Below are 20,213 nucleotides of genomic sequence, written 5' to 3'. Positions count from 1 at the left end.
CCTTAAATTCAAGGAAGGGTAAAATCATGCGATGAATCTTTTGTCCTATTTCACAATCCAAATGAAGCTGAGTAATACTAGTGTAAAGACGTTTGGCAATTAAACAAAAAACATTTCGCTGTTTCAACAACTTTAAATTGTCTCTCTGTAAATAAATGTTTTCATCTTTTGTTTTGATTAATTCCGACTCCTTTAGTTCAATCCACATGCGCTGTTCCTCACTCTTCGAAGACACCCTGCTTAATTGGTCAGTTAGGTTAGAATTGGTGACTCGAGTTTGAGTTAAACTACTATCTAGATGAGAGATTCTTGAATTAACACTTTTTAGTTCTTTTTCATATGAGCTTTGTGGGACTTTAAATGAGACAAAGATGGATTGTACCTTCTTGATCAGTTCGTCGAGCTCGTTGAACTGCACGCTGAGCGGCTTTGCTGTAAAGCACATATCCTGTTGCTCCTTCGGTTCATTACTCCCACCATCAGTGTTGTATCCCCTCATCTGAGATACATCGGACACCATCAAACACCTTCCTCCACTGCTTTCTTCTTTAGCCACACAGGCCTTTCCATGAGAAGGCTTCCTCACTTCATCGTCTTCAGAGTCGGTTAACCAAACTTCCACGCTACCGAACTCGTCATCAGCAACCGAACCCAGCACAATTAGAGCGTTCATAGAAGGGTTAGCGGTAGATTTCTTCTTCCTTATCTCATCAAGCTTTTTCTGCAGCAAAGCTTCCTCATCCTTTTCATCCATCTTTTTAAGGACACAATCCTTTGCATAGTGGTTCTTTCCACCACAATAGTAACAGCTTACTCCAGAATCACCTTCTGCCTTCGGTTCCTTCTTAGACTCTTCAACCTTCGGTTCATCTTTAACCTTTTCAGAACTATAACTCCCCTGCCAGTTTCGGTTTTTGTTGGAGGGAAATCTCTTCTTGATGAACCTCTTGGGGTTAGACACCATCATAGCATAATCCTCAGACGTGAGGTCATAATCTTCCAAGTTGAGGTCTTCGTCTTCCATCACAGCTTTACTTTTGGACAGGTGGGCTAACGAACCTAGGCTTGAAACCACATTCTTCTCCTGCAACACAATCTTCTCCTGAGATTTGAGAATGCCCACCAGTTTCGCCAAGGAATATGATTTAAATTGCTTGTGGGCTTTAACTGTGGACACGACTGCCCTCCACTCTGATCTTACACCATTTAAGAACGTAACCTTCTGCTCAATAAGATTTCTTTCGATGTCATGTTTGATCATCTTGCTAAGAAGATGATTGAAGCAATCGAACGTTTGGGTCACGGTTTCTTCAGTTCCTTGCCTAAATTCACCAAACTCAGACAAGAGTAATGTTTGAATGGAGTGTTCTAGATCTTCGTCTGTAGAGTACAGTTCACGTAACCTGTCCCATATTTCTTTTGCCGTCGTGCATGAACTTACCAGCCTGAAAGTGTCGGACCGAAGGGCGAATCTGATCAATCTTAACGCCTTGATATTGCACTGAAATTTATCCTTTTCATCTTGCGCAATATCTTTAACATCTTTCAGAAGATCATTATACTCCTTTTGAGTTTTAATAATCCTTGAAGTTGCAGAATGAGAAAACGGTCCATTAATGATTGCTTCCCAGATGAGGTATCCATTATCCTCAGATCCTATAACATAATCTTCAAAGTGATGCGCCCAGACTTCATAATCATGGGTGTACAGAATGGGAATCTTCGTTGTTGATCCAATGCTGTTTGAAATATTGATGGGATTCGATTGCGACTCATCCATAATGATCGAATAACCTGTTCAAAGATTAGACTTGTAATAAATCAAATTAGGGCAAAACAATAAATATCGAGATACGTCAATAATGAGATGACGGCTCAATAAATATTAGTAATTGCGGAACAACCCTAATCGAAAACCTTTTTCAGAAAAGAAGTGTATCGATTACACAGCCTCCTGCTCTGATACCAATTGATAAATTAAAAACTAACTTGAAGATCGATTAGATCTTAAACAGGTAAAATAAAGAGTAAACAGCAAGAACACGAAAACAGTAAACAACTCAAGAATACATCGAACAATGTCGAATGATTATAAACAATCCTCAGAAGAGCTCGATGAAGAACTACAACTGTAGAGGATTAAAGGTTTACAAGAACAATAAAGAAATCTGCAAAGCTATCAGAATTCTGTAAATCGTATTCTAGATCGTTCACCGAATATGCATGCAAGCACATTATTATATAGTAAACCCTACAAGCTCACGGTTGGACAGGCCCAAACCGGAGTGCAAAACTGGACTATAAACCGAGCCCAATGACGCAATACAAAATAATTCCTACGTTACCCAACACTTTGGTTTTTCAAAAATCTGGTTGTATTAACGATGCCCTAATTTTTACAGCTTCGTTTCTAAAAATCATTATGGTGATCGATAAAGATAATGGTGATGACGGTTCATTTAAATGTTGTGGGTGACCTTTCGGATAATGTTCTTGGATGAGTCAGCAATTATCCAATCGTTTTGACAATTTGAAAAATGTACTTTCTATTGAAAGGCGCGTAAAAGTGAAATGTCCTTTCTCTCTCCTGCGTCATCATAGGGGCTGCCAACTGTCCACTCCATCGCATCAGGAACGGTTTCACATAAAGCCAAGATTTCAGCCAAATATTTCTCTCTCTTACTCTTACGTATAAAATGATTTCTCACACTCCACTTTACTCTTTTATCACTTACAAATCCTCATAAATAAAAGGGCGATCTCTCTCACTGTTCATTGTCTTCTTCTCAAGCTTCATCAATGGCAGAATCATCTTATGTTCAAGATACCTCTGCTCACTCCAACCTTCTTACAATTAAGCCACAACAAAACCTCATCATTGACCTTACACCCTTCATCTATGAACCCTACATGTTGTACGTCGTCGAATGCATCAAGTACTCTCATCTTGTTGATGCTCTTACAAAGGTGGAAGTGGTTCCCATGACTTGCCTCTCTCACATCTATTTAACTGCTTATTATGACAAGGTTGCTGAGAGGATTCACTTTGATATTCACAACGAGAATACCTCCATCTCCAAGAATCACTTATGTGCCCTAATTGGTCTTGCTCATGAACCCACTCTGGTAAACCCCGACTCCATTACTAATGGTCAACTGTTCTCCATGTTCTACCAAATGGGGTACACAGAAACCCTAACCACCGTTACCAAATTTAAAAAGTCTTGCCTTCCCCCACAATGGAACGACCTCTTTACTCTTCTTTTCAAGGGTCTCTCGAAGCGTAGCGCCGGTTCAGACGGAGCAAGCAAGTAATTTATAACTGTGCTTTATGGGTTGTATAATGGTGTTACTCTGGACTTTGGGGCAGTCATCTAGAAACAACTGGTTCAGAGTTTATATTCTTCTTCTTGACATTCTGAGATTTCATGTGGTAGGTACTGGTCCATTATCACAAAGTGGGCGATGGATCATCTTCAAGATCCAATCATGGCAGACTCGCTTCTTTCATCTATCGCAACCTTTCACACAATCAAGATCATTGTCACAGATCCTTCCATGTACTTCTTCATTGGATCGATTCCAGCAGCTGTGTATGCCTGCGTGTCTGAGGCAAGCAATGTCATTCAAGAATACAAGAAGCATCCTACTTCGAGCCCAAGGGAACTCACTCCTGCCATGATTCGCTCTATCTAGGAAACAGACAAGCTTGCGAAGAGGGGAAAGAAACCAGAAACACAAAAGGAGGTGAGATTCACTAAACCAACTAAGGGTCAAACTCCCAAGAAGCGAAAGTATGACAAAACTGTTCCTTCACAGCCTAAACAGAAGAAGCTGAAAAAGCCTGCCAGGAGACTCATTCTTCAATCCTCCAACGATTCGGATTCTGAGTATGTTCCTCCTGGTAACAAACCTTCTACTCCAACAGAATTAGAGGCCGAAAGCTCTGACGAGGAGGCTTCGGCTCGTGGTGATACTCCGCCTAGATGACCAACACCTGAGGTATATGTTCGCTCCCCAGTTCCTTCTTCTCCACCTACTTCAATCCCCATTTACTTACCATCAACCTTCCCAGTTATTACATCACAACCTACGTCCACTATTCCTATTCTCACTCCTATCTTCTCTGACGCAACAAAAACCACCACTACTGGAGCTCCAACCAACGTATCTGATATGGGGGTTCGGTCTTCAGTCCTAGAAACAACCAAACCTTTATCTCCCACACCATCAACCGAAACCAACCCTGTCCTAGGTGGCAAAGACATGGAATTTGATTCCTTTTACTACAGCCCTTATCGTGTTCAAACTGACGAAGATCATGATGCTCCTCTTACCAAAAAGCATCTCAAGGAGCTGAATGCCAAGCTTGATACTCTCCTGGCCTCTTCTTCATCTCACACTCCTAATTCTGAATCTGCTATTCATAATTTGATTGACTCTTTTGTCACAACACATGAGGCTTCCATCTCTCGTGCCACAGAAGCCATTAAAAATTCCACCAAAGTGTGTACAGAAGCGACCGAAAAAGTTGATAAACTAATTCAAGACGCTAACATTTTTCTTGAGTCCTTATAGGGAGTCGCTGCCTCAAACGCTTCTAAAGTGACCAACTCTATAACCCAGCTTGAACAAGCCTTTGCTACAGAGAAGAAAATTTTTGTCCATCTTCCCCAGGACATTCAAAAGGACAATGCTGCCCTTCTTTCCTCTCTCAACGAGCCTCTTACCAAGCTTCAAGATGACCTCACTATGGAAAACTCCCTGATGGATGAACTTGCTTGCAAAACAACTCAACTCAAGACCAAAAGTCTTCAACTTTCTTAGGTGAACAACGAGGTCACTCAGCTTCACTCTAAAAGAGTTGTTGTCAAGAGTTGTGTCTCCGATATTCACGTTATTCTCTTAGTCATTTTGGAGGCTCATCACCCTATTCTGACTATTTCTATTCGACGCCATCTTGCTGACAAAATCCATCTGCCCTTGGGATGTTGAGTCGCATTGAAGGTGTTTCTGAGGCGGTGGTACCTCCGAAACAAGGGGGAGAAGGACTCATATCGTCTTCTCAACCTCCTCCTAAGTCTCAACCTCCTCTCACTTCCCAGCCATAAATACAGAATCCCGAGCATGGTTCGTGTCCTAAGGGTAAAGGCAAGGGTCCAAAAGTGGATGAAAAACGATGAGGAAGAGGAAACAATTATTGATTCCTTGAAGCGAACGGCAAGGGAAAGGGAAATCGATCTCAATGTCAAAATAGTGAAAGAAGCTGAAGAAAGAGAAAGGAGATTAAAGGAGGCTGAAGATCTCCTAGAAAGCAAGAAAACTCTTTTTCCCTTTTGGACGTTGGAGAAGCTGCTCTAAGAAGCCATTGACTCTCGTAGCACTCATTGGCTAGAGCCAGTAGTGTCTTTGGACTGTGAAAACACAAAGGATTCAAAATTTGACATGCCTATCACCCGAAAGGTGTTTGTGTTTCACTGCTTTCTTCCCGTTGCAGAAGTCCCACATCCAGACCCGAAGGTTGATCGTGAGCTCATCGATTACTACTTAGAGTTCGCTCAACCGTAATATGTCACTTGGAGTGCTCAGAAAATCGTCACTCTTCCGATCCTTAAGCCTCAAGCAGCAGGAAAATTTATGAATGTCAAGTTAAAGGTCATAAGAGGTTCGACTTTATCTGAACATACTTTCTCTCTTGCTGATCTGCCCAATCTTAATCCTCTTGATTGGATTGTCCTGCATAAAATTCTACTCTCCAACCCAGTTGAGTATGAGCCATTTATCGATCATCTTAAAAGATTGTTAGTCTGCTACGTTCTGGAGGTAGCTAACATGGATCAAGAGGTTGCTTCGGTTCTTAGAAAGAAACCCACCATTCTGCCAGTTGCATCTGCAAGTAACGTCAACAAGATGAAGATAGGAAATATTGATCTAGTCTTAAATTCTGTGATGTTCACCAAACAGGATGGCAAGAAGTGTCTGTTCGCTTTAACGGATAAACATCTATTCACTACTTCGTGCTTGGAGTATGTTCTAAGGATTATTCACAAATGCAAGCAGAACAGTGAAAGCGAAAAGAAGTACTTCACTGATATGATAAGATGGTATATCCACTTTCTCTATGTTCTTCTTTCTATAATTCCTTGTTTATTCAAAGTGGTGAAGAGAACTTCAGCTAATCAACCGAAGTGAAGGTCTCGCCCCAATTGACGCAAAGTGGGAGATTGTTGGGATAATAGTGTTGCGTCTTGGGCTCGGTTCTTAGCCCAGTTTTGGTATCCGGTTTGGGCTTGTCCAACCGTGATTGTTTTCATTCTAGGGTATTAGTATTTAGGATGCATGCATGCATCCTTAGTCAGTATCGCTTTTAATTATCTTTCTTCTCAAAGTATTGTAAACCCTCGCTCGCCTCTACCATGGAAGTTCTTTATCAAGCTCTCTTGAGGCGTGACTATATTTGAATCATAAGCTTCATATTGATTCCATATTGTGTTCTTAATCGTATTGTATTTGAATTGTTTGTTCTATGTTAATATACCTATGAAAGATCTAAACGATCTAAAGATTTATTCTCATCATAAATAACATACAGACTAGTCATTGGGCCTCGCCCGACATCAGTTCATACCTAGTAATCATAAGGACACATACCAATAACAAACATACAAAGTACTTATCAGGTCCTTCCTGGCATCGGGGCTTGCCCGACATCGAATATCATACATGCAGAGTTATGCAGACAGCTAACATTCTAAACATAAATAACCATGGGCCGGCATTGGTGCCTTAAACCCGCTAAACCCAGTGAGGAAACTCACCGTACACTTTTGAATCCCGCAGATAAGTCTCTAGCCGCTGGCCCGCTAAAATCCCCGTGTACAATCACAATACATAATCAAATTAATACTTGGGTCCCAACTCACACCAAGAGTCTAAATAAGGGTAAAATACCTTTTTACCCTTTCCATAACCTGGCCGAAGGCCAAGTCCCAATCCAACAATCCAAAAGCCCAAATCATGGTCCCATAATCCAAATTAGGCCCAAACCCCATAGTGGGCCTTCTCAAAATAATTATTGATCCAAAAAATGGTGGCCCAACAGGGGCCAAAACATCTAAGCCCAAAGGATGGCCCAAAACGAAGCCCAAACACCGAAATCCATTCTTGTTGAGTACACAGGGCGTACTTAAGCTATATGCTAAGCGTACATGCTTAAGGGCTTGTCAGCCCAATGTACTCCTCCAGTCAGCCCAATCTCATTTTTCTTCCTTAATCTGCTAAAACAACGATCCAAAACATAGATCTGACTTCCTTGAGCTGGATAATCACGTAAAGTTGCTAACTTTGCAATCATGCATGGCTAAATGAAGCTCTTAAAGCTCAAAAAGGACTTATTAGGTGACTTAACGCATGCATGTGACCTTAAACCTCATAAAGCTTGCACCTTTATGCTTAAGAACCTCATAACAACTCAAATCTAAAAGAATAAGTCCTTGTAACTCCCTGATCCTCAGGTAATAATAATAATGTTTTGGGTTGTCTTTTTAGTACCTACCCAGCGAGTTGGCCTCCTTACTCGTCGAGTAGTAGCAGGCTTGCCAGTGAAGTTTAATGATCTACTCGCCGAGTTCTCTATGGGACTCGACGAGTCGATACTGGCAGATGAAACCCTAAACTTCGGGGCCTTGCAACCTATTTAAAGGGTCATAAGCGTCCCTTAGCCTCCCCTTTACAGTTCTTTTCCTCCCAAAGACCCCTGATTCGAGTGTGAGTGTGTTCTTGGTGATTTAAGCTTGAAGGAAGGATTTGGTGAAGGGAGCACTTGAGGAAACAAGTTAGAAGAAGCAAAGGACTCATGGGGATTCAAGACCTACCTTTGTGTTACACTTTCTGAAGTTATTAAGCTGTTCCTTGGTTCATTTCCTTCCAAAACCCTTTTGTGCATGGATTCTAGGAAAGGGCTTTTGTGTTTAAGCCAAGATCTGGAGTTGTAACTTCAGATCTGGACTCCTTTTGACCTTGAGATGCATAAAGTTATCCATTTATCCTAGCTTGAGCCTTCCACTACTAGAAAACAGCCCTTGACGTGCGAACAATCGCTGATTTACGATACACATTTTGTGTGTGTCCTAAAAATAATGTCCGATTTCCAAAATATGAAGGATAGAGAACACCCATTTATGTGTGCCCTAGAATTGGTGTCCAATAAAAAAAATTACAAACACACGGAGGGCACCGGTCTTAAACGGGCGTCGTGTAGATCGATGTCGCCTTATAATTTTTTTAAACGCGCGTTCGACCATGTACTAAATTCCACAAACCATTCCATCTAGGGATTTTTTCAAGAACGAACGGTTCTCTCTGGCCTCTGCAATAATCGATGATCTCACGCACGATGACCTCGCCTCACTTTGCCGGCGACCTCAGGTCCTCATTTCTCCTCTGGTGATCTCAGGCTCACTTCTCCTCGTCATCAGGTCGTAAAAGGGTTTTATTTATCTTCTAATATTCCAGTCTCTTATTTTCTCCAGCCTAGTACCTGCAAGAGTTTTTGGGGGTGATCGACCGGTGGTGAAACGATTCAGGCCTTACTTCCTCTCCATTCTCTCGCTTTTCATCAAAATCGAATGGTGCCGTGATTACAGGGCGAGAATGACTAGATTTCCCTCGTAGTGTGTATAAGGGTCGAATCATGAAGTCTTACCACAACTCAGAGAGAAAAAGGAAGTGACTCTCTATTCTCTCGCTTCTCAAACGATTTCTCCCCTCGTGACTCGGATTTCTTCTTATCTGATTTTATGACTTTTTATTTTGAAATATTAACTTTGCGAGCTTAATTTCACAAAACGTTTCTTCTTCTCTGGCACCCCCATCTACATCAATATTGTATTTTTTTAGGGTTTCTAAAAACAAAAGCTCATGGGTGTTTTACTTGTCAACAGTTTCTTCACCTTTTGAGAAAATTAACTTATGGGAGTCGAATCCATTCATTGTTCTTGAAATTTTTTCTAAAATGTGTTTAATTCCATATTAATTTGTGCAGGTGGCGGCTGTTTCTGTGTTTACTGCATTAGGATTCGCTTTTTATGTGTTATTCGCCTCTTTTGTGGGCTAAAATATGTATCAATATATTGTAATGGAATCTACACTCCTCTAGTAAGCTCTTTTTATCTCCATTTATCAATTATTTCATATATTTATTTCCCTAACCATTTTCAAGAATTTTTTACTTCTTAATCTTACCAGGTTATATATTCATTTGGCTTGTATATTTGGTACGACGGTTCTGATGCAACATATATAAATATTAAAAAGAAGGATCAACACTAGCTAGAAGATAAAAAATAGTATGAATTTTCCCCTCGCTTATTTTTTACTTGAATTTTCCCCAATTTTACTGTCCTTTTTAGATATCATTTATAGACAACACTTAATGTAGGTCTTTCTTTTTGACTTAAAGCTGAAAGTAAAAAAAAAAATAAACTTGTTACAAATCTGCTCTCATTATTTATTCCTTGTATAATATTTCCTGTAGTGTGTAATGAAAAACAGGGCCTTAAATATAGAGGTGTTCCTTTCTGACTTTGTGCAGGAAGAACAAGTTAACAGAGAAAGTCGTAACGGTGATTTATGTTTTGAGATGTTTTTGAAACATGAACAACTATTTTGAAAATAAATCGAATGTGGTTGATGAATAATTAAGTTATAATATGACAGTGTTGTAACGATGGTTCTGATCCAACAGATATAAATGTTAAAAAGAAGGATCAGCACCATAAATTCTCTTATTTATCTAAGTTTCAAAAGTGGATCAGGATGTCAATTGTTGAACAACGTGGGGGACCAATACCATAATATCATTGTTGATGGGCAAGTAGGAATGGAATAATGGATCGTTTGTGATTGTATTTTGTAAGTGATTGTATTTGTACCCTTAAATTCTCTTATTTATCTAAGTTTCATTCATGACCATTTATGACTATCACTAACACCAAGCATTACTATTATTTATAATCTCTCTCTGCACAGATAGTCAATGTACCTGGGAAAGGGGCTAGAAAGCATCCTCGGGGTGAAAATATTCAGGTAATTTTTGATTTCAGAAAATGAAAAGAACAAAATAAGTTTGGGCAAATTTATAAAATATTCCTCATTGCAACTTGAAAGGAAAAAAATCTATGTCTAGTCCTTACTCTCTTTGGTCTGGGCCCCCTAAATCTGATATTCTTCAAGATCCTTCAGTTTTACCTCAAAATCCTCCAAATCCAGAGTTCATGTCTATTCTTCAAGGCTTATCTGAAAGGTCAAACTCTGCTACAAATAGTGGGGTGAGTAGCTGGTCTAACATTCCTGTTCAAACCGCGTTGGACCCACTTCAGGGTAAACATTTCCCTCTTCAGACACCATTTAGGGCCCACCAAAGGTTGGAAGGACAGAATCTACCCTCACTGGGTCCACTGACACCTGAAAAGCTTCTATCTGTTATTGCTTATTTTTTGCATATCTTAACAATAGCTTTGTTTAATTTATATTCCATTATATATACATATAGTAGGCTATGATGGAGTATTCTATAATGTATATGGGGGTTACTTACATATCAACCACTTTGACATGGTTTATTATTAAACAGCAAGTCACACAAAGTTGAAGTATACGAGAATTGAACCTGGGTCAACTACATTTTGAGTATTTTATTACCAAGTGATTACCACTTGGCTAGGAGGTTAAATTGTTTACCAAATAAAATATTGTCAAAATTTAGCGGGTTAATAGAATAGTTAGTATCAAAATTTTCATTGTCACCACTTTAACATGTTATTGTTATAACAGGTGACAGTACATCAAAATGGTTAAATTTTTGTACACCATTGTGATTGTATATTATTTTATGATAGTAAAAAAATATGTTTCAACCATTTGAGCACAACTATTTAGGCACAGAGTAAAATAACTGAAATTACCACCAGATTTATACATAAGCTTTTGTGGGAACAGGAACAAGGAAAAGTTAAATAACCAAAACATTGTCTAATCAGAGAATTAACAATTGAGAATACTTGACTTGATAAACAAGGTAATTAACTAATAACCCTTGAATTACCTTCAGGTTTTGGCTAAAATGGATCCCGGTTCTAATCTTTATGCAGATTTCCGAAAAAGCCCCTTGACCAATGCAGTCAAAGTGTTTGACTTTCCATGCATATGTAAAGTGAAGAGATAGAGGCTACAGAAAGTATCATCATCCCATGCCCATGGTAGACCTGATTCCAGAAGCCTTTTGCAGCATTCTGATTTCGATGTAAATTTCTTTTTTCTTTTTACTTGTGGAATGATTGATTCCAAATGTTGCTAATTTTTTTACTGATTAGTTTTATGTTTTGTTTGACATGAATGATTTACTGAAATAAGGTTTGAAAGATGGACTCTTGAACTTGTTTGTTGGTTAGTGCATCGTATTGTTAAGGTTAATCTTTTTTCATTCCATGCATTCGCTCAGTATGTTTAGTACTGATTTTGGTTTCACATTATCAAGACTATTGCTTTTGTGTTTTTTTTTTTTGGATTTGGATGTTTATGGCTGTGTTAACGTTGTTTTTTTAACCAGTCCCCTTTTTTTATTGATAAATGAAACTAAACTCAATTTTTGAGTTATTATACATGCAAGTTTTTCATTTTTTCCCCTCTGTGTTGGTGTTGGTCCCAACTGTATCTGCAGAGCAATATATGTATCCAAATGTTCCTAAAAACCAATTGACTCCAAAATCTAAGTGGGAGACGTGATACCCAAATAAGGAATTGTGTCAAAGCCATGCACATGCAATCGCTTTTTCCAATACATTGCAAGCTAATCACATTTTGTTTGCTAATAATATCTTCAAGTTCCAGAAAATTTTGCTCAGGCCCCTTGTATGGTCTTCACTTAGACATAATATTTTGATGTCCTTAATTAACGGCTTAAAATGTTTTTAATTGATTTTGTGAAAATTAGATAAATCCAACTTTCTTATGTAATCACCTGGTTTCTCCATTCACAAAGAAAGTGACTGAGCAAGAAGAAAATGAAGTTGTTGAATGTACTCCAGACATGCATACTTATTTCTTTCATTGTAGTTGGATCTGAAACTAATGAAAAACGAAAGGTTAATATACAGGCTTATATACAGAGAAGATAGAAATTAAAAAGTCTTATTTCTTACCAAAACTAAGAACCCAAACTCCAACTGATCACACAATGTACACATCGTTTTCCACATGATAAGAACAGAATATACAATTTAACTTGGATTTAACTCCTGATTCTAATGCAAATTAATCTTTTCTGCAGGTTTTTATCGCCTACATGGGATTTCTTCCAGAAGGCGAATATTCACCTTCTTTGCATCACTTTGAAATCTTGAAAAATATTACCAGCCCTAGGTATTTCTTTGAATTACATTTTCATTTTTGAAACCACAAATATGTTTTGTTTATATCTTTAAATGGGACCAGGTTCGCAAGCAAAGCCCTGATAAGGAGTTACCAAAGAAGCTTTAATGGATTTGCTGCCTATCTCTCCCAAGAAGAAAAAAGAATGTTGGCTGGTAAGTATCAATGACTACATTTTGCTTCATTTAGATTTCCTTCTTGTTTTCAGATTTTATCATGAAACAAAAATACAAGTAGCAGACAAAATAATTATACAAAATTAAGAAACAAGAAAGCAACAAAACAAATGAGAAACATTTTCCAAAACAGTTACAATGGTTCAATGTTAGTATTGATCGTACACAGCCTCTTAATTAATTAAGTGCAGTTAATTAGAGTGCGTTTGTATGCCTATTTTTTTCCATCAATCAAAATTTCTTAACCACACAGAATTTGAGATACATCAAAAACGACTACATAAACTGAGAAAACAAGAACTCGATACGATCCACACGAACCTTTATATATAATTGACTAATTGTGGATGTGGATAGACATATAGTATATGCTTTAATAAGATTGGCTAAAACCCTAATTAAATGCAGGTTATGAAGGGATCGTCTCCGTATTCCCATGTCAAAAGTTGCACCTCCAGACAACGAGGTCGTGGGACTTCATGGGTTTTCCAATAACAATTGAACGAAGTCCCGTTGGTGAGAGCAACACGATTATTGGTGTCATAGACAGTGGAATATGGCCAGAGTCGGAGAGCTTCAGTGATGAAGGCCTCAGACCAATTCCCGAAAAGTGGAAAGGGTAGTGTCGTGGTGGTACAAATTTCACTTGCAACAGGTAACTTTAAGTTGAGGTGGTCTAGATTTCATAAGAGTAGAGAACTAGATCGAGAACTTATTTGAGGCTGCTGTCCGGACATTTTAAGTTACCTTCAGCACTAAGGACACTTAAATATCTAATCCGTAGATACAAGTATGTATTACCATTCAAGCTTCACCTTTTCATGTCCTTTCACATTTTCGTATGTCAACATATCAGTTATTGTGCAATTCTGCATTTTATTCAACAGGATTCATGTATACAACATTGATGAATTAATTGATTTTATGTGCTCTACCTTACCATGATACACAGGTTTTTGTCCTGATTGTGCAACTTATTGACACAAGGTAAGAAAAGGGTATATCCCGTTCTTCTTTTTCTATTTTCTTTTTGGAAATCTACTACAATTCGACTGTCCACACAACCCATTCAAAGATGGCTCTGCATGTACTACTTTTTAATCTTTCTAAAAATTCATGTTTTATATTTTTATTCAAATTTTGACACTTTTTCTGAAAGAATGTCATGTCTTACATGAATTTTTATTTTCAGATATTTTGCATTGAATGCAAAATTAGCTATGTCGGGGAGCATGACTCATGATGTGTTGCGTGATTTGCTAGGCATAAAGATGGATATGACAACTTATTCGGTAAAAGAACTATTATAAATTTTGTTTTTTGTATTGATTCCAATGTGTTTTCTGAAGTTTTTAGGTTGACTTTTTTTAATCTTTAATGATCAATCTCTTGGATTAATGTGTTTGTTTTAATGGCAGTCGTTGATTGAAGGCAACCAAATTAAGGAAATATATTATATGGAGGATTTTTTTTGACATGATATCTGAAACAAGAAGGTGCCCTTTATAGCAATGTAGTATTAGGTTATATAGTTAAGGAAATCCTCTTAATAACAATGTATAATCAAATCCCTTTAATATCAATGTATTACAATTTTTTGACATGATGTTATTGGATGAAATTGATTGTTTTGGTATATATTTTTGTATTATGTGTAAAAGAGTATCGTAAAGGCACGTCGTCTATACATATTGTAAATGGTTGCTGAAGTTTATGACACGCAAACGCGTGTCATCTTCATTTATGATATGGGCTATAATGATATGCAATACGTGTCCTAAATGTGCGTCATAAGATTACGACACGCAAATGCGTGTCGTCTTCCTTTATGACAGGGCCTTCCTTGATACGCATTGCGTGTCGTAAATGAGCGTCGTAAATGCGTGTCATAACTGTGCGTCGTAAATGCGCGTCGTCTACAGACGACGCGCAAAAGCGTGTCGTCTCTCGTTATGACAGGGCCTTCCTTGACACGCATTTGCGCGTCGTCTGAGCGTTTTACGACACGCATTGCGCGTCGTAAAAGGCTGTTTTTCTAGTAGTGTTCCCTCAAGTGTATGACTCAATCCCAAGCTTAGATTTGCTATTTTAAGGCCTTAAAGCCTTGCATGCACGTAAAGTTTGCAACTTTACGTGAAAAGCATGCCTCAGGAGGCTAGATCTGTAATTTGGAAGCGTTGCATGGCTCCAAGGAGTCTGTATGGCTCGAGATCTGATAGGACTCGGCGAGTCTCAGGGGGGAGACTTGGCGAGTCATATGAAGACAGGCATGGACTCGGCGAGTTGGATGAACAACTAGGCGAGCCTGATGAACATTGCTATGAACTCGACGAGTTGGATGAACAACTCGGCAAGCCGGATGAAGATTGCCTAGAACTCGACGAGTTGAAGGAACAACTCGGCGAGTCAAGTAAGACTTCCCAATTGATTCGATGGTAACAAATGTGTCGAGTGGCAAGCAAGGAAACCCGACGAGTGGATCTTAGATTATCAGTCAAGACCACATGAACTCGGTGATTCACCTCGATGACTCAGCGAGTAGATGTTATCCCGTAAAACTCGGTGAGTCACTAGTTGCACTTGGCAAGTTAGGGTCAACATGGACTGTTGACTTGATCCTAACTGGAGTGGACTAGGGCGAACTTTAAAGTTAATGACTGGGTATTATATGGCACTTTTAGGTAGTTGAGTTGGAGCAGTTCGTGGGGCATATCGAGTCGAAAAAGTATTAGTTAAGCATTAGTGTGAGGTGAGTCTTCTCACCATACCAATGGGTCTAAGGCACCAAAGATGGCCCATTATGTGGTTACGTTAGATGTGATAGATACTCTGTGTTTGCTTTGCTATGTGATTGCATGTTTTATGAAGACCCCCGGGGGAGCCCGTGGCATTGGATGTAAGACCATGTAGGGTAGCCCATGGCAGTCCTAGGTGAAGACCATGTAGGGTAGCCCATGGCACTGGATGTAAGACCATGTGGGGTAGCCTATCACTGTCCTAGGTAAAGACCATGTGGGGTAGCCCATGGCACTATTACAGGCTTGATGTATGCATGGTTTATGTGTGATGTCTATAGCCTTATGGGTATCAGGATATGCGATAGTGTGTGGTATGCTCTGGGAAACTCGCTAAGCGGTTCGCTTACAGGTTGTTGATTGTTGTAGGTACCTCGGAGCCTAAGGGCAAAGGCAAGGCGTGATGGCGTGGCGTGTATTCTATCTCTCTTTTGGACGTTTTGGGGACTCTCTGATGAATTCATGAAATACAACAATGATGTAATGAATGTGATTTGGAAACAAATGTTTTGAAAACTTATGGAATATGTAATCGGATTACTTAATAAAACGAAAAATTTTCTTGTAAAATTTGGGATGTTACAGTCCTTCAAACCTCTTAACTAATCAATCAACCCGAAAGGGACCCAAAAGCATGAAAATCAAGACAATAAGAGATCTAAGCAATAAGAAGTCAAGATTTGAACTTGATACATCTATGAGCTTGCAAAGTGATGAATGATTTTGGATCTCTGAGTTCCCTACCATGCTATGAACCTTCCTCCTTCTCAATCACTTCAAAATGAGGAAAACAACACCAAATTATCCTCAAGAGCTCAAATACACATTAATGGTGGCTATGTGATGCTTTCTAGGGTTTTGGGGGCTTCGATGCTGGTAAAGAGGCTAGCCCTAAAAACATAAGGTGCTTAAATTGGGTACAACACCCTAAATTAGGGTTTCCACTACTTTGTAACCCTTGTATGCCCAATGTACGAGGTCTCGCATCCACGAACACTCCTTCGTAGTACGATAAGCATACACCAATGTATGCATCACGTACCAACCCTCACACAAGTATGTCATGCATACTCCCTAGGTACCCACGTACTAGGGTTTCCCTTAAACCCTAATATATACCGAAGGCCATAACTTCCTCATTATAAATCTTATTTTGACGATCCGTATATCAATGAAAAGTTAATGAGCAGCTCTACGCTCTAATAAACTCATAATGGTCTTACAATTTTCTGAACAAAATCCATTTTCAGTAAAAGCTTGAGCTGACATATTACCAAAATACCGCTTGGCTCCAAAACACTAACCAAACACCCGGATCATCTAATTACATCACCTACCTCCAAATGAGTCCAGATCTCAATTCTTCAAAGTTCTTAGGCCTGCTAATACCCAATATTTGATCACTACCCCGAAATATGAAACGATTCGGAACAGGGAGTTACACTCAGTCTCTGTGACATTGAATCCTCGACATCACAGAAGGTCAATGCATGTAAAGTTCAAATTCCAATACATTTTAGATAGTGACAAGAATTTTGAATTATTAAATGAACATCATTGGAATAATGTCCAATTGATATGTTCACAAAGAAAGGACAATAGATAGGTATACTGTGCATGTTGATAACATGCCACGACTGATCTTTAATTCAAGTGGTTAGTTGATTAATCGAAACATTATACAATTAATAAAGTCGTAACTATTATGGTGATTAACTAATAGAGACTTATTTATTTTCAATAAGTTTGAGACCATAGTTAATTAGTTTATTATTGTGTTTCACTTTTCATGTGTTACTTCCTGAATGATTTCATTATTCGAAATTCCACAGTCACTCATACTTTTGGAAGTAAGTAGTGAATTAAGGTTGTAATGAATTGAATTGTAGATTCTCTATGGAGATTCGACATTTGCAATGGTCGCTACAATGTTCATGAGTGCTTAGAAATTGAGATTTTATGTATTGGATAAACCCATGCTTAGAGAACTACTTCCTGGATTTTACCACATCTAATTGTGAGACAATAATATTTTATATTCCCAAAACGGAGATATATGAGTTGTAACTTATAAGTCGGTTGTGCATTGGTGTTGCCAAAATACATCAGTAACATGATGTTATAAAATGTAGTATCATGCATGATTTGGTTGGTAGAAGATACAAACATACAAGTCAATGTTTGTTCGTTCCTTTTGCCCTAACGGGAAAAGCAATATCTTTGGGCCCCTCGATGATTTCTTTTCGACATCTGAAGTGCTTGGACGAGCCCGTACTGAATTGATGTGTTCAATTAGTAGTCTGAATTTAGTCTTTATAAATCATGAAATCGGGAATTAAAATATTCGACTATAAGACTTATTCTAATCCATGTCTCATGTCTATACGATATGTTGTAGAAATGAGGAATATTTGATCACTTATCTTAGGATCAATATTTGATCGGATCAGAGTTCGGTTGTTGCTTTAGAAAGCACACTTTGTTGTTTGATTTAGAAGTTATACCTATAATTTAGTTTTAGACATATTCAAGTGTGAGACTATTGGATTAGGTGTCTAAGCCAATAAATAAATAAGTATAATCTTGAATTATTAGGAAAGTTGCTTTTGGGTTGCCCTCAAACCTAGTAATGGATTGGAATGCTATTTGGAGAGAGAGACTATTTTATTAATTTATTATATGATTAATAGATTAATTAAAAATCAAAATAAATAATATATTAATATATTATTAGAATAATATATTAATTAGAAATAATATTATTTAATTAAGAATTAATCAAAAATTAATTAGAATTAATTTTAGGATTAATTGGATTAATTAAAAATGGAAGGACTAAAGGTGACAATGTTCAAAAGTTGAATATTGACCAATTCTAGAACGTCCCTAGGAGGGGGACAAAATTCTAGATGGTTTTTAGGAGTTTTCTTGGTCATTAAGGAAGCCTAGGAGTCCTTACGGAACAAGGAAATGAGATAAGGCTTATTTAATTAAACTTGTCTTATCTTAGTTCCCTTAGTATCCTATATAAATCCTACTAAGGGTTCATAATTTCGATCATCCATATACAAGAGTGAAAACCAAAATTCTCATTCCCTCTCCTCTTTAGCCTCCAACTTGCAACAGTTTGGGTGTGAGTCATTAGAGGCATGGAACTTCTAGTGCTTGCTTTCTGAAGACCAACAAGGAATGATTATTAGTTTATTTGCAATAATAAACTAAGGTAAGTATTTTCTAATAACCTTTTAGTATGTTTTTTAAAATAGCAATGTACTTATAGGGTTCTTGATATTCAATAGTTGTTTAGAAATCCTAGTGAAAACATAGATCCTTTAGTGTGCATGTGAACTCAGGGTTTATGTTTTTCCGCCAAAAAATTAGTTTTGTTAACATATATAGAAGTAAGTTGGTATTTCGTTCTTTTATTTAACTGGAACTATATTCAATTTTTTTATAACCTTCTTTTTGGTTGGAAGTAAGTATGGAATTGAATAACATTCAAATTCACAAAATATTTCAACCAGTGAATTTTGTAATTCCTTTCTAAAACCTACATAATTCAACTACGGGTCATTTTTCTAATAAAATTACTCAAATACCCTTCGGATAATTACACAAGTAAACGCCTCTTGCTTGTCGCCTCTCCATCTAGTTTTCCTATTCTCTCTCATAATTTCCATTCAATTTACATCATTCACAAAATTGTTGAAAGCCTTTGTACTTCATTCCAACCATCTAAACCATTAATTACTAAATAAATGTTTGATTTTATACTTCTTTATGATATTTGGTCCAATCCATGCTTGGCATGGAACTGATTTAGACGTTCAAAGTCGAGAGCTAGCCTTTGATCATCAGGAAGGCTAAGGTCGAATGGTTCAAAAACAGGGAAGAATTTAGAGTTGGGTAAAACTGGAACATCCCAGTATCCATCAGAAGGTGGTTCAGCATAAGTGAGAAAGGGTCTGTAATCATCATCAAGAAATCTTCGAGTGGGATTAACCCAAAAATTGATCAGCGTTTCATCCATCATTGTGTCGAAGCCATGTTCTCTCCAAATTTGTTCAGTGAATTTTGTTGCCTTCAAGTCTTTCTTCCGTTGACGAGAGGCAGGAGAGTCATTGAAGTGCCCCAAAGACATTGTTGGTTCAAGTTTTTTGAAATGCGGATGAGTTTCTATTGGATTAGGTGTCTAATTTCATAACTATTTTTGGAATGTACTTTACCCGATTAGCATGGTCCATTTGGGTTGCATGGCATTGCAACACTTGGATAGACTAAATGAGAGAAAGGACACTTAAGGATTATTAATATATTATAAGGTCCTGAAATGGATCTTACCAGTGATCAAATAGCAAACACAATCAATAGCAATAAAGAACAAGTAGAAGCAGGAATGATAACAAGCTTGCACACGCTTTCTATTAGAAATATCGTCAGGTACAACTTGTGGTAATTGAAGCCGTGAACTCTATGGCATCAACAACTAACAAAAGACCTAGCACACTTCTATATATACTGGACCTGGTCCGGCCTTGGGTTTACAGCCGTAAACAGGCTTACGGCAGTAAACTCTGAGCTGGCCGTAAACTACACACAAACTACCAAAACATGTGTATTGACTCAAAAGAACCTATTACATTGAAAGCCTAGACCAATACACTAATTAGACCCTTCAATCTCCCACTTGAAGTCAATCTTCTTCCACGGTCATCACATCGTCTAGCCCCATAGCTCCATTCCACGTCCTCTTGTTAATAATCTCAACAACCATAGTGGTGTATTCTTTTGCGGTTGACTCAAAAATCTCCTC

General features: G+C 38.0%; 1 protein-coding gene across 2 annotated transcripts; it reads left to right on the top strand.

Moving 5' to 3' along the window:
* Positions 1 to 8,299: 8,299 nt before the first annotated feature.
* Positions 8,300 to 14,241, top strand: LOC145086046 (subtilisin-like protease SBT4.3). 2 transcript variants are annotated; one of them, XM_079023761.1, is made up of 13 exons: positions 8,300 to 8,427; positions 8,532 to 9,156; positions 9,247 to 9,347; positions 9,816 to 9,912; positions 10,030 to 10,086; positions 11,151 to 11,302; positions 11,413 to 11,467; positions 12,329 to 12,420; positions 12,493 to 12,584; positions 13,014 to 13,260; positions 13,558 to 13,592; positions 13,798 to 13,897; positions 14,024 to 14,241. In XM_079023761.1, the coding sequence occupies exons 6-10, from the start codon at positions 11,250 to 11,252 to the stop codon at positions 13,226 to 13,228; spliced, it is 507 nt and encodes a 168-aa protein (XP_078879887.1). In that variant the 5' UTR covers positions 8,300 to 8,427; positions 8,532 to 9,156; positions 9,247 to 9,347; positions 9,816 to 9,912; positions 10,030 to 10,086; positions 11,151 to 11,249; the 3' UTR covers positions 13,229 to 13,260; positions 13,558 to 13,592; positions 13,798 to 13,897; positions 14,024 to 14,241. The 2 variants fall into 2 exon arrangements, with proteins under 2 accessions (XP_078879887.1, XP_078879886.1); XM_079023760.1 differs by having other exon boundaries at positions 11,111 to 11,302; positions 13,014 to 13,395; positions 13,493 to 13,592.
* Positions 14,242 to 20,213: the final 5,972 nt, after the last annotated feature.

Source organism: Lactuca serriola, chromosome 2, assembly GCF_051521515.1.
Source record: "Lactuca serriola cultivar US96UC23 chromosome 2, Lser_US96UC23_V15, whole genome shotgun sequence".
NCBI classification, from domain to species: domain Eukaryota; kingdom Viridiplantae; phylum Streptophyta; class Magnoliopsida; order Asterales; family Asteraceae; genus Lactuca; species Lactuca serriola.
Note: the sequence above shows the minus strand (reverse complement) of the source record. Positions and strands in the feature narration are given on the sequence as shown.